The sequence below is a fragment of the Myripristis murdjan genome, chromosome 7 (genome assembly GCF_902150065.1).
Source record: "Myripristis murdjan chromosome 7, fMyrMur1.1, whole genome shotgun sequence".
Taxonomy (NCBI): Eukaryota; Metazoa; Chordata; class Actinopteri; order Holocentriformes; family Holocentridae; genus Myripristis; species Myripristis murdjan.
The window spans coordinates 37501-52500 of NC_043986.1; the positions used below are offsets into that span (position 1 = coordinate 37501).

A 15000-nucleotide genomic window follows, 5' to 3' on the forward strand; every position below is an offset into this window, starting at 1 on the left:
CGGCTCCTGCAGGACAGGGCGAGGCGTCCCTCCAGGAAGCGGATCAGGCTGTTGATGAAGGTGGCCGGCACGGCGACCAGCAGCCAGCGGGACAGCTGCAGCGCGAAGGCCCGGGGCCGCTTCTGCACGATGGACCTGACGATCACACCTGGCACGGGACCACACGGTAATAACATGTTAATAACACGTTAACAACACGGTAATAGCATGTTACCAACACGTTAATAACACGGCAATAACATGTTACCAACACGGTAATAACATGTTACCAACACGTTAATGACACGGCAATAACATGTTACCAACACGGTAATAACATGTTAATAACATGTTAACAACACGTTAACAACACGGTAATAACATGTTAATAACATGTTAACAACACGTTAACAACACGGTAATAACATGTTAATAACATGTTAATAACACGTTAATAACACGGTAATAACATGTTACCAAGACGTTAATAGCACGGCAATAACATGTTACCAACACGGTAATAACATGTTAATAACATGTTAACAACACGTTAACAACACGGTAATAACATGTTAATAACATGTTAATAACACGTTAATAACACGGTAATAACATGTTACCAACATGGTAATGACATGTTAATAACATGTTAACAACACGTTAACAACACGGTAATAACATGTTACCAAGACGTTAATAACACGGTAATAACATGTTACCAACACGGTAATAACATGTTAATAACATGTTAACAACACGTTAACAACACGTTAATAACATGCTAATAACACGTTAATAACACGGTAATAGCATGTTACCAACCCGGTAATAACATGTTATCAACCCGGTAACAACACGTAATAACACGTTAACAACACGGTAATAACATGTTAATAACACGCTAATGACACGTTAACGACACGTTAACGACACGGTAATAACACGTTACCAACACGTTACCAACACGGTACCAACACGGTAATAACATGTTAATAACACGCTAATGACACGTTAACGACACGGTAATAACACGTTACCAACATGGTAAAAACACGGTAATAACATGTTAATGACACGTTAACAACACGGTAATAACATGTGAACAACACGTTAACAATACAGTAATAACATGTTAATGACATGTTAAGACGTTAACAACACCGTAATAACACGTTAATGACACGTTAATAACATGGTAATAATACGTTAATGACACGTTAATAACACAGTAACAACATGTTAACAACACGGTAATAACATGTTAACAACATGTTAACAGATCAGGAAGCGGTGGGCTGTGGGTCCGAGCTGAACTCGACCCACACGCTGCAGACACCTGGCAGGTGAACATGACAACATGTTTCCATCTGAGCCTCGTCATGGAGAGGGTGAGGATGGGTGGGGGGGTGAGGGGGCTGAGGGGGGTGGGAGGGGTGGGGGGGCGTACCGTCCAGCGTGGCGACGTACACGGACAGGAAGGTCCTGCAGACGAGGGCGAGCGAGTGCAGGGCGAGCAGGCCGAGCTCGGGACAGAGCAGCCGGGGGAACAACAGCTTCAGCAGCCGGGACAGCCTGAGGAGGAACACCCTGTCCACTGCAGGGGCCCTGCACACACACACACACACACACACACACACACACACACACACAGGTGTATTAATAAGTTATTACTGTGTGATGTTGGAACAATACAGAACACACACACAGACCATATCTGACATCACAGGTCAAAGGTCTCACACACACACACACACACACACACACACACACACACACACACACACACACACACAGTCTACCTGCTGTCACGGCTCTTCTTCCCTCCATCTTTGTCCAGTGAGCTCTGGGAGGTGCCGACTCCGCCCACACATAGATTGGCTCCTCCCACCTGTTTACCCTCTGATCTCTTCTGAAAAACAAACAAACAAACACAAAAACACAGAGATGCACACAGAGGGCACACTGAGCCTGTGTGTGTGCGTGTGTGCGTGTGTGTGTGTGTGTGTGTGTGTGCATGTGTGTGTGTGTGTGTGTGCACCTGAATCCTCCTCCACACGTAGGGGCAGAGCTTCCTGGCGGCGTAGGTGACCAGCAGCGCGGCCGCCAGCCTCTGGGCCCGTGAGCTCCACCTCAAACGACCCGGCAGCTTCTCATAGGCCAGCTGCATTCTGACAGCCGGCGTCAGCCAACCAGAGGAGAGCATCAGTGGGCGTGTCCAGAGGTCACGACCCCGGCTGGCCTGGGGTCAGCTCCTGTCAGCAGGGAGCAGCCAATCAGAACCACAGATTACTTCACACTGAGCCAGGCAGGTATGTACCAGCCTCACCTGGAGCCTCACCTGGAGCCTCACCTGGAGCTTCACCTGGAGCTTCACCTGGAGCCTCACCTGGAGCCTCACCTGGAGCCTCACCTGGAGCCTCACCTGGAGCTTCACCTGGAGCCTCACCTGGAGCCTCACCTGGAGCCTCACCTGGAGCCTCACCTGGAGCTTCACCTGGAGCCTCACCTGGAGCCTCACCTGGAGCCTCACCTGGAGCCTCACCTGGAGCCTCACCTGTCCCATACAGAAACACACACTGCTGTTCACAAGGCTGGAATCACCGAGACACCTTCATGTTTTTGAAAAAAAAAAAAAAAGGTAAACGTAGGATAGGTTGGATTCCAGTGATGTGAATGGACAAAGTGCTGTGTCAGGTGCTGCCCTGCTTCACACCTGGCTCTACCTGCGCTTAGAGCTCCCTCTCCCGCTCTGTATGCAAATGACACACACATCGTTTCTGCAGGAAAAGACCAAAAGGCCCACATGGAGGTCAGACCAACCATGGAGCCGCCACGCCCACACGCTGCCACGCCCACACGCTGCCACGCCCCCACGCTGCCACGCCCACACGCTGCCACGCCCACACACTGCCACGCCCACACGCCACCACGCCTCCTTTATATCATCATGGATGTTCAGCAATAAATCCACCAGAGGGCAGCGCAGAGTCCAAAGTTTCTGACAGCAGCAAACATGGCGGCGGAGGAGGAGGTCAGAATAATGGACCTGCTACAAAGAGACAGAGGAAGAGACGGCGCTGTAGACCACGGTGGTCTGTGAGGTCATTAAATGCATCGCCACAGGAGCACGGCGGTCTGTGAGGTCATTAAACGCATCGCCACAGGAGCACGGCGGTCTGTGAGGTCATTAAACGCATCGCCACAGGAGCACGGCGGTCTGTGAGGTCATTAAACGCATCGCCACAGGAGGACGGCGGTCTGTGAGGTCATTAAACGCATCGCCACAGGAGGACGGCGGTCTGTGAGGTCATTAAACACATCGCCACAGGAGGACGGCGGTCTGTGAGGTCATTAAACACATCGCCACAGGAGGTGCATTATTCTGTTCTCTAATGCCATCAGTGTTTAACTCTTTGAAACCTGAAAATGTTTGATTTGACTTGATTTCTTTCAGAAAATGATCACTAAATGACCCCAAAAAATTGTAAAACAAAAAAGAAAAGTAAATTACCATAAAATTGTCACAAAATTACAGACAAACTTGTAAAGAATAACTTAATAATAAAAAATGTGACATTACAAGGAATTTGCCTAAAAATGAACACAATGACCCAAAAAGCAAGCAAGAAAGTTACAGTAAAAATACCAAGAAAATGTAGTAAAAAAAAAAAAAAAGAAAATTACAAGAAAGGTCCCCCAACTTTTTAAGCAATGATGGTGTTTATTTCCTAGTTGATTCAGAATAAATTTTACTCGCAAATTTTACTGCATTTTGATTTTCTCTGCTGTCGAGTCGGTCGGCAGGTAAAGGGTTAAACAGTCTGAGGGGCCCCCGGGGGACCCCGACCCCCCTGTGAACGGCCCTGGCATGAACACAGTGACCTGCACCACACGCTGTTTGAATCAAGTTAACGCTGTTTGAATCAAGTTAACGCTGTTTGAATCAAGTTATCTCTGTCACTTCTTACGAACTTCTGACTCAAACTCAAATCTTTCACATGTCGGAGGAGCCGCGTCACCGGCTGCGACTTCCGCTCCGGTCCGCTCCGGTCCGGTCAGCTGGCGGCTGGCGCCCCGTCAGCCCGGCTCGGCGACGGAGCTCCGTGAGCCCGAAACCCGCCGGGGCTCATCGAGCCGAGGAGAAGAGACTTTACCTGCCAGCAGAGCCCGCAGGACGGCCTGAGCCTCAGAGGAACCCCGTGCGCCGAGCGGAGCCGAGCTAAGCTAAGCTAAGCTAAAGCTAAAACTAATGACAATGCTAATGCTGATGCTAATGCTAATGCTAACGCTAACGCTACGGTCCGGACAACAGGAAGTTTGTTTGGTGTCCGAACATGAAACGACCTTCACAGCTCACACACACTTTAACCCGAGAGCCGCACACACACACACTTCTCACTCTCTCGCTGTGTGTGAGTGTATGTGTGTGTGTGTGTGTGTGTGTGTGTGTGTGTGTGTGTGTGTGTGTGTGTGTGTGTGAGTGTAATCCTATTTTCTGGCTGCAAGAGAAAGTTGCGTGTTTACCTGCGGGACGGGCCACGTCCCAACACTCCGGCCCCGGTGCCTCCTGTCCCGCCTCCCCCCCCCCGCAGAGCAGCGGCTCAGCTCACAGACAGGAACAATGTGTGGATAAATACACTATAAATATACTATAAATACACTATAAATATACTATAGCAACTATACTGTCTTGTCTCCAGTGTACACACACACACACACACACACACACACACACACACACATATATCTGTGTGTGTGTGTGTGTGTGTGTATATTTATTTATATATATATATATATATATATATATATATTTTTTTTTTTTTTTTTTTTTTTTTTGCTGTGAGTTTTTATTTTTATTTTCTGACAGAGTGATGTATTTTGTAAGGAAGGGCCAGCTGTGGACCAGCTGTGTCCTCTACACGCCCACTGATGGATGTTGTGTTTACTCAGATATTTCTGTATCTGTGTCGATTTGTTGGATCTGAGCAAGAAAAATAAAGATCGAGCACAAGACTCAGTTTTTTGATCCCTGTTCTTCAGCACCGAGGCAGCAGCTGCTCATCCTCAGAGAAACATGACATCATAAAGCAAACAACAACAACAAAACAACGAATCAACAAGAAACCTCTCAGATCATTACAGCTGTGACCAAGTGGCCACCCTGCCCAGCAGAGGGCGCTGTGGCAGCACCCTGCCCAAGGAAAAATCCATAGATAAAAACTACATCTTTTTTTAAGAATAATTTCCAATTTTTATGTTTATATGAGTATAAAATATGAAAGAAAATCCCATGTAATCTGAAAATACAGTGCCACCAGAAAGTATTTACCCCCCTTCACTTTTTCCTCATTTTGTTACGTTACAGACTTATACTAAAACTGATTTGAGAAGTTTTCTTTTTTAAAAAAAATCTTCACAAAATAGCCCATAATGACAAAGTGAAAACATGTTTTCCAACATTTTTGTAAATTTATTAAAAATGTAAACATTTATACATAATAGGTACATAAGTATTCACCCCCTTTGCTATGACGCTCAAAATTGAGCTCAGGTGCATCCAGTTTCCACTGATCATCCGTGAGATGCTTCTGCCACCTGATTGGAGTCCACCTGTGGTCAATCCAGCTGACTGAACATGATTTGGAAAGGCACACACCTGTCTCTATAAGGTCCCACAGGTGACAGAGCATGTCAGAGCAGAAACAAAGCAATGAAGTCAAAGGAACTGTATGTAGACCTCCGAGACCGGATTGTGTCAAGGCACAAATCCGGGGAAGGGTACAAAAACTTTCAGCAGGATTGAAGGTCCCGAACAGCACTGCGGTCTCCAGGACCCTCCCTAGATCTGGCCGCCCGACCAAACTGAGTAATCGGGGAAGAAGGGCCTCGGTCAGAGAGGTGACCAAGAACCCAATGCTCACTAAGGCGGAGCTCCTTGTGGAGATACAACAACCAACCAGTAGGTCAACCATTGCTAACTCCACCAGTCAGGCCTTGATGGTGGAGCGGCCAGACGGAAGCCACTGCTCACTAAAAGGCACATGGCAACCTGCTTGGAGCACCTTGAGGATTCTCAGACCAGGAGGAACAAAATTCTCTGGTCTGATGAAACCAAAATAGAACTTTTTGGTCTGAACTCCAAGCGTCATGTCTGCAGAAAAACAGGCACCGCTCATCTCCTGGCTAACAGCTTCCCTGCTGTGAAGCCTGGCGGCGGCGGCATCAGGCTGTGCAGATGTTTTTCTGCAGCGGGAACTGGGCGACTATTCCACATAGAGGGAAAGGTGACAGCAGCCAAACATAGAGAGTCTTCCAGAAAACCTGCTCCAGAGCGCTCTGGAACCCAGACCACGGCGACGATTCATCTTCCAACAGGACAATGAGCCGAAGCTCACAGCCAGGATCACACAGGAGAGGCTTCAGGAGGCTGAAGGTCCCTGAGCGGCCCAGCCAGAGACCAGACATGAATCCTATTGAACATCTGTGGAAACACCTAAAAAGGTCTGTCTACACACACCGCCCACCCAACCTGACTGAGCTTGGGAGGATCTGCGGAGAAGAAAACGCCCCAAAACAGCTTGTAGAGACACACCCAAGAAGAGCTGAGGCTGTGATCGCTGCTAAAGGTGCTTCAACAAAACATTAAGCCATGGGTGTGAATACCTATGTACCTATTATGTTTACATTTTTAATAAATTTACAAAAATGTTTTCACTTTGTCATTATGGGCTATTTTGTGTAGATTTTGTTTTTTTTTAAAAAAAGAAACCCTTACTCAAATTGGTTTTAGAAAAAGTCTGTAATGTGTTTGCAGCTCCGGGGTCAGGCGATCAGTGCTGCTGCCCGGGTTCCTGTGATCACATGACTTTGGTCTGTGAGGCGTCTCGGCCCCTGGCGGTGTCGCGGCCCCTGGCGGCGTCGCGGCCCCTGGCAGCGTCTCGGCCCCTGGTTTATTGTTTATTGTTTATTGTTGATCCCCATTAGTCAGTGCCTCAGTAGTGACTATTCTTCCTGGGGTCAAATAAAAAATACAATTAAAATATTTACAAGCAAAACCTAATAAAAAACAAAAAAAATTAAAGAACACGTAACATATACAGTCACACATATATCAAAGGAAAAGAAGACAACTATCATCCTAAACAACAAAGATTAACAAAGATGGTTCAGTTCCTATCGGTAGCATTTCCTGTTAGCTTAGCATAAAGACTTGAAGTCTATGGGAGTGGTTAGCCTGGCTCCTCCCAGCAGCTCTGAGGATCATGTGGAGTTGAAATTGCCACCAAAACCAGCTGACAAGTTTTCTGTTTTCCTGCGTGAAAGTGAAGCCAGTTTTTATTATAGACAAAGTCAATGCAAAGATGTGAATTAAACAAATCCCTCCATTATGATGAATGATATAAAGGTAAAATTTGTGTAATCGTGAAATGAATTTTTTTAAATGCCAGCAAAATATTTACAGCCATGGTCACGTGAGTCCGCCTGAACACGGCGCTCAGGTTTTTACTGCACAAACAGCAGAGAAATACAATTTTAATACCGGAACAATAAGAATAGCAAAGAAAATTAAAATAAACAGCAAAAAGAAGAGAAGAAGAAAATTAACAACTGAACAAAAATACCATTACAAGTAAAGTTATATTTATAATATAATTACTTTGAGATTTGTGGTGTGGAAACGCCTGTGAAAGATTTCATGGAAGACCCTCAAAGACCCCTGGGGGTCCCCGGACCTCATGTTGAAAACCCCTGGAACAGACGACATGACACGGTTCTGCTGAAGTTTTATTCAGACGGACAGGAAACATCTGGAGTTAAAAACACGGAGAGTCTGACTGCTGAGCGCTCGAGGCCGCCGCCGCCGCCGCCGCCGCCGCCGCCAAGAAATACAAACAACAGAAGAATCCAAAAGATAGAAAAGTTTTTACAGAGTTTGCAGTTTGTTTCAAACAGTAGAATTCAAAAAGAAAAGAAAAAACAGAGTGCACCTGAATGCAGCACGGCAGAGACAGCAGTGATGTCACCCAGGTGAGCAGATGTTGAACAACAGCTGGTCCTGGACCCACAGAAGGACACACAAAATACTCTGTACAGGTACTGATGGTGAGTGATACTGCATCGTACTGCAGTACCACACACACACACACACACACACACACACACACACACACACAGCAGGAAAGGAAGCTGTTGTGGTTTCATATTGGAGCAGGCCCCACCTGAGCTCTGAGACTCCTCCTCTGGACACGCACCTGTGTGGACACACACACCTGCGTGGACACACACCTGCGTGGACACGCACCTGTGTGGACACACACCTGTGTGGACACACACACCTGATCAGATGTATGACACATGCAGACACATGCGTCTGATCAGATTAGCATAAACCTGTATGTACACCTGGTTCTGTTCATAAAGCTGGTGAACTGGGTGAAGTGGGTGAAGTGGGCGAGCGTGCACGAGCCTCGTGCACGCTCGTGCACGCTCCCACAATGAACATAAATGTCTGAACACACAAGCAGCCGTTTTTCTGTCGGTCTTTCCAGCTGTCAATCAAACAAACAGGAAGTCAGAGAGCTCTGTGCTGCTGAGCGGCTCGTCCAGGCCAGCGGTTCTCAAATGGGGGTCCACGCCCCCCCAGTGGTACGCCGGGGTACTGCAGGGAGTACGAGAGATTGTTTTTAAAATGTTAATTTAAAAAATATCAGTCATGCATAATTCCTAAAATAATCAGCCTACACAATAATAAGTTCAGATGAGACCAAACAAATCCAGAAAGTGGATCAGTGGCTGAAGCTGGAAACAAGGAGGAAGAAGAGAAGAAGAAGAAGCAGAAACACAAACAAGAGGATCTGCTCAGCATCAGGTTGTTGGTTCACCCTGATGGAGCTGGACTGACCCTCTGAGCACAGCAGGGCTCCTCCACTCAGCAACAGCCTCTCAGGGCCAGCGCTGGAGGAAAAGTTAATCCGGGGGAGGGAGAAAAAACTTCCCAGATTAAAGTTGTGAATTTATGAGAAAAAAACTTGAAAATTCTGAAGGTATACAGTCTCAAATACACTATAAAGTCATAAATAGAGTTCATGTGCAGGAGGTGGCCCCAGGTGTGGCCCCAGGTGTGGCCCCAGGTGTGGCCCCAGGTGAGGCTCCAGGTGAGGCTCCAGGTGAGGCTCTGCACTTCCTGCAGGTTAATCCCTGGGAATAAAGCTGCTATTTACATGTTTTTAATCTAATCCTGACTTCACTTCCTGCTTTGGTGTGACGCCACAGGTAGAAAAGCATGCTGGGAACACAAATTAATTACAAAGTAGTCAGATTACTTTGAAGCAGCTCTGAGGAAGCTCATTGGCTGAAGCGGAACGACCTGATTGGCTGGCAGCTGGTTCAGTTCAAATTACACAGAAGAAGAAAAGCAGAAAATCCCTTCAGACGACAAACTGCTATAAAACCCTCCTGCAGCCTGCACACACACACACACACACACACACACACACACACACACACACACACACACACACACACACTCCGCTGCTCCCATTTAAAAAATTGCATTTGATCAGAACATGTGGAGTCTGCAGGGCAACAAAACATTACATCATTAATCCAGTTCATCAATACAAGAGTCAGTCAATCACAATCAATCAGTCAGTGACATCATGTCCGTCTGATTGTCGCTGCGTCTGGTTGGCAGGGCGCGTGCGAGGGCGTGTCCAAACCGCCGCCCAGACAGGAAGTGGGCTCAGTTCCTCTTATTGCTCTCGTGCTGACAGTCAGTGAAGTTTAGCGACAGGAAGTGAGCGACAGGACGTCCCGGCAGCCGATCGATCGATCGATCGAGCGATCCGCCTGTCTGTGCTTCCCTGGTCAGTGCACACGAATGGCTTCAGTAGCGCAGCAGGGTCAGAGGTCAGAGGTCACCTGACCGTGCACCTTCTCACCGTCTGGACCTGAACAGCAGCAGCAGCTTCCTGCTGATTTCAATGGGAAGGTGAAGTCATGTTGCCCTGATTTTCCTCACAAACATTAAACACAACAATCTGATCTGACCTTTCAGCGCATCGCTTCAATATTTAGAAAAATACTTTCGTCATCATTTAAAAAAGAAACTTTCCCAGTAATTTTCGAGGTAACTTTCTTCTTTTTGCATTTTTTACTCCAGAGATTTACAAAATTTAAATGTATAAAAAGTCTTTCGTTGCAAATGCAGTGACTCTGCTAAACTCAGCCCAGTGCCTGCAGGCTGGATGTTATTATGGGATGGACTGTGATTTACTGTGATGGGTTTTAACTTGTGAAGCTGAAGGCATTTAAATTTTCACATCTGTGGACAATAAAGATGATCTGTCTATTTATTTATTTGCTAATCACCTTTTTCCTCAGCAAATTCATCTGATGCAATTCGAAACAAAATGAACAGAAAGTGAGAAATTAGTAAAAACAAAATTTACAAGAAAATCACCAGAAAATTACAGACAAAATATCTTTAAAAATGACAAGAAAATGATATTTCCAATTATTAAATCCCATTACACCACCGGTCTGGGGGAATGCTCTTTTCTGATTCTGAAGTTTAACCGCTGTTCTTGCGCTACCCTATGTGTAACCATAGCAACATTAAAAAGCACAGCTGAGTCATCGACTTGGTGAACTAACGAGCGGGAAGGGAAACGCGGCGACGCGACACCGATCCCGTCTCCTCCTTCGCCGTCGGCACGCGGCCTGGAGGCCGAGGAGGCGTGAGCCAGGCGAGGTTCTCTCTTAAAGGTCAGATCAGCGACGCTAGATCAGATTTTTGTGTTAAAATATTTGTGAAAGGCGTAAACTGTTCCTCTCGTTGCTGAGGACCCCCGGAGGACCCTCGAGGTCCCCTGGGAGCCCCTGGACCCCGCTTTGAAAACCACTGAGCTGAGACATTTTCTGGGTTTCATTCACCTGAGAATCGCCGCCGTGATCATTTGGCTCGATGTTTCCCCTGATCAGTTTACAGATTATCAAAAAGCTGAACGAATACTCGTGTTTTTAAAAAAGCTGCTGGTTGTCTGACCGCGCTGGTGATGTCACCGAGGAGCGAACCGTCCCGTCTGATTGGAAGGGAGTGCAACAGCAGAGACGTCGGTTCCTACGTCGTCGACATGAGATCAAAGTGACTCGTACAAAAACACAGGAGCCCTGATTGTCCGAGCAGAGAGGCTGGAGGCACCTCTGCACACCTGCTGCTCACCTGCCTCCTGTGGTGAGACAGGGGACTGCAGTCTCCAACAGAGTGTGTGAGTGTGTGTGTGTGTGTGTGTGTGTGTGTGTGTGTGTGTGTGTGTGTGTGTGTGTGTGTGGCTGTGTGTGTGTGTGTGTGTGGCTGCCGGGAGCCTGTGTGTTCCAGTCATGGAAGGTCTATAAATAAAATTAAATTAAGTGACTGAGCAGGTAAAGAGTTATCTGTAGTAATCAGATTACACTGAGCTCAAAGGGGCAGGAGGCGGGGCCTGATGATGTCATGTGCTTTTCTGTGAAGACTCGGAGAGTTCTCTATCATGTTCCACATGTTCCACATGTTCCACATGTTCCACATGTCCCTGTGTCCCTGTGTTCTGGATATTGTCCAGGAGCTGCAGGGCTGCTGGTTCCAGTCCTGCCAGCATGCCCTCGAGCACAGCCTCCCGGGCCGCCACTGCAACCTGAAGAAGCTGTGGGGCTCTGACCCCAAACCTCACACTAACACTGAGAGCTGGGAGGTCCCAGCGGGCAGCAGGAGGTTCCTCCTCCTGGAGGTCCAGAGGAGAACGTCCTGGCAGGATCCCACCTCCTCCTTGTTCCTGCAGACGGCTGATCATCGGGAATGTGACAGGTGAGAGTAACGCAGATTAACCTGTTGTGCTGGGGAGCCGGCCGGCGGCCTGTCCCGCCCCCCGGTGGGCCGGTCAGACCAGCGTCCCGGGAGACGGCTGGTCTGCGGGCGGTTCCTTCAGAGCAGCTTCCTGTTTCTGAGAGGGGAAGGAGTCCTGGTAGAGAGACCCGTCCAGAGACCTGAGAGACACAGAGAGAACAAACGATTCATTAAAGGATCATTTGATTTTGAAATGTCTGATGTGGTCCAGATCAGGACTGAGGAGCTGCATCTTCTCTCTTCAACACAGAAACTATCAGACAAACAGGAAGCTCAGCGTGACATCCCCGGGAAAAACAGCTGACGGAGCTTTGATAGTGGTTGTGGTTTCTAAAGTCATGAGCCTGACAGGGAGGAGCTGGACTCACAAACATGTCACATCTGAAGAAGTTATTAAAAGATGACATTTTATCTGAACTAGCGTGTGATTTCTCACTAAACCAGCAGGAGTGAGGTGGCGTGGTCCTACAGGAGGGGCTCAGTGTGATGACGAGCAGCGATCACACACATCGCTCCCGCTGCGCTTCGTCATCACTCCACTGTTGCTAGGTTACAAGCACAACGTTTGCATCGTTACAGTGACTTTCTATGTGTTTTTGCTGAAAGAGAAACCTGCTCAGCGTTGAGGCTGAACACAGTCCTGATTATTCTGCAGCAGCTCCCACACAGAGGACGATTTCCTTCACGTGTCATCAGTCAGTTTTACCTGAGAAGCAGAACGAGGCCCAGGTGAGGAAACTGTCTGATGTCTTTGTGGACGCTGTGCTCCCTGAGAGGATGTGTTTGGCTTTGGGATTCTGTGTTTTGTGTTTTTGCTGAATCTCAGTGAGAAGATGCAGCTGATCTTTTCTGTCTGCTGATATAAACTGAGGCTCCGCCTCCCCCGGGAGGCCCCGCCTACCTGCCGTGCAGCGGGTGTCCGTGGAAAGTGGCCGAATGCGGCAGTGCCGTCTGTTTATGAAGCGGCGGCGGTGCGTACTGATGATGCGTCTCCGTCTGATAGGCCGATTGCTGCGTCACGCCGTGAGTGGTGCGTCTGCGCTGCAGAGCCCCTCCCCCTCCCCCTCCCCCTCCTCCTCCTCCTCCGACGACCCCGCCATCGTGACCTTTCACTCCCTCGTTGACCTTTGCATTGACCTTCCCGCTGACCTGGTTTTGGTGGGTGGAGCCTATCGTGTTGCGCAGATACCAGTCCCTCAGACCTGCCAATCACAGAGATAAACATTATTGTTATTGTTGTTGTTATTGTTGTTATTGTTGTTATTGTTATTGCTATTGCTATTGTTGTTATTGTTATTGTTGTTATTGTTATTGTTGTTATTGTTGTTGTTGTTATTGTTATTGCTATTGTTGTTATTGTTATTGTTGTTATTGTTATTGTTGTTATTGTTGTTGTTGTTATTGTTATTGCTATTGTTGTTATTGTTATTGTTGTTATTGTTATTGTTGTTATTGTTGTTGTTGTTATTGTTGTTGTTATTGTTGTTATTGTTATTGCTATTGTTGTTATTGTTATTGTTGTTATTGTTATTGTTATTGTTGTTATTGTTATTGTTGTTATTCTTATTGTTATTGTTATTGCTATTGTTGTTATTGTTATTGTTGTTATTGTTGTTGTTGTTATTGTTGTTGTTATTGTTGTTATTGTTATTGTTGTTATTGTTGTTGTTATTGTTGTTATTGTTATTGTTGTTATTGTTGTTGTTAATGTTATTGTTGTTATTGTTATTGTTGTTGTTATTGTTATTATCGTTATTGTTGTTATTGTTATTGTTGTTGTTATTGTTATTGTTGTTATTGTTATTGTTGTTTCAGGTTGCTGGTTACCTTCCAGGGCCAGGGCCTTGTGGAGGCTGCGGGTCGCCTCCTCCAGGTGAGCGTCCTGGGCCGGGAGGTGCTGGGGGGGGCGGGGGGGCAGCAGGTGGGGGTGGGGGTCCGGCTGGATGGCGGGGGGAGGGTGAGCAGAGAGAGAGGCATTATGGGTATCGAGGTAGGACTCGGCCTGGCTCTGTGGGACGGGGAGGAACGGGCCGCAGGATTTGGTTCGGGTCACTTTGACCCGCCGCTGGTCACCGGGGTGACCTCGGTAGGCGGGGGGGACGCCGGGGAGGGGAGGGGCGCTCTGCCCCGGGGGCTGATGGGAGGGATGGGAGGGGTAGCCGTTGTAGGGCAGGGGGTGCTGCGATGTGATTGGCTGTCTGGGGTTCAGCTGGGACTGTTGCCTCTGCAGCTGCATCTTCTGCTGTTTGCCCCAGACGTAGTCCAGCAGGACCTCGCTGTAGCCCCGCCCCCTTCCTCCCGCTCCTCCGCCTCCTCCTCCTCTTCCTGTCCCCCCTCCTCCTCCTCCTCGTCCTCCAGCTTCAGCGTGTCCGTTCATCATCCTGGTCTCGGAGGCCTTGCAGAGTCCGGCTGTGTTCGTTCCCCTGGAGGACGCCGTCCCGTTTACCCACAAGCCCCCCTGGCTCTGGCTCGGCCCCGCCTCCTCCTCTGACGAGGCGGTTCGGTCCAGGAGGCCGTCTGAGCTGTTGCTTCGTCGCGCCATGTGACCCCTGACCCCGCCCTCCCCCCCTCTGTCGCCGTGACCCCTGACCCCGCCCTCGCCTCCTGGTTCGCTGGGCCCGGAGGAGGAGGAGCTGTCGTGGGAGTGCGGCGGGGGAGGGGGGGGCTGCAGGGGGTGGGGAGGGGGGTGGGAGGCGGGCAGGGGGAGGAGCTTGTGGTTCTCCGGATGCTCGTTCCTGCGGGACAGAGGAGGAGGAGCCTAGTTACTGACTGTTTAATGGTTGCTATGGTAACGTGTGCAGCCTCCGCCCAGCAGGCCGGAAACATCGTCGCTGTCTGCGGCGCTCGGTGACATCACAGAGAGGACACCTGTGATTGGCTGGAGCCTCACCTGATGTGTGCTGTGATCGCTCCATTCCGAGATAAAAGGGGCGTGGCCGGAACGCTCCGGCCTTCCAGGTTGGAAACGCTGCGAGGGAGGGAACGACTGGGACTGACACACACACCCACACACACACACACACACACACACACACACACACACACACCCACACACACACACACACACACACACAGACACACACACACACACACACACACACACGTTCATGAAGGTAGGTAATGAAATATGTAGCTGA

The 15000-nt window shown here is 48.4% G+C and overlaps 2 protein-coding genes across 3 annotated transcripts in view; both read right to left on the minus strand.

Moving 5' to 3' along the window:
* Positions 1 to 4371, minus strand: part of abcd1 (ATP-binding cassette, sub-family D (ALD), member 1) — a gene marked incomplete at its 3' end in the record, with an annotated part of 23738 nt that extends 19367 nt beyond the window's left edge. Inside the window, exons 1-6 of the mRNA XM_030055302.1 lie at positions 4134 to 4371; positions 2318 to 2365; positions 2018 to 2231; positions 1779 to 1888; positions 1427 to 1584; positions 1 to 148 (exon numbers count right to left, since the gene is read on the minus strand). The exon at positions 1 to 148 is cut by the window's left edge and continues 40 nt beyond it. Of these exons, the coding sequence (XP_029911162.1) occupies positions 1 to 148; positions 1427 to 1584; positions 1779 to 1888; positions 2018 to 2182 (581 nt within the window). The remainder of the gene's footprint in view (positions 149 to 1426; positions 1585 to 1778; positions 1889 to 2017; positions 2232 to 2317; positions 2366 to 4133) is intronic.
* A 2957-nt stretch (positions 4372 to 7328) lies between these two features.
* ccdc120a (coiled-coil domain containing 120a) overlaps positions 7329 to 15000 on the minus strand; it is a 46972-nt gene continuing 39300 nt past the window's right edge. For both annotated transcript variants that reach the window (XM_030055304.1, XM_030055303.1), the window contains exons 9-12: positions 14754 to 14855; positions 13691 to 14598; positions 12765 to 13065; positions 7329 to 12003 (exon numbers count right to left, since the gene is read on the minus strand). In XM_030055304.1, coding sequence (XP_029911164.1) covers positions 11898 to 12003; positions 12765 to 13065; positions 13691 to 14598; positions 14754 to 14855 — 1417 coding nt within the window. In that variant the 3' untranslated portion in view covers positions 7329 to 11897. The remainder of the gene's footprint in view (positions 12004 to 12764; positions 13066 to 13690; positions 14599 to 14753; positions 14856 to 15000) is intronic.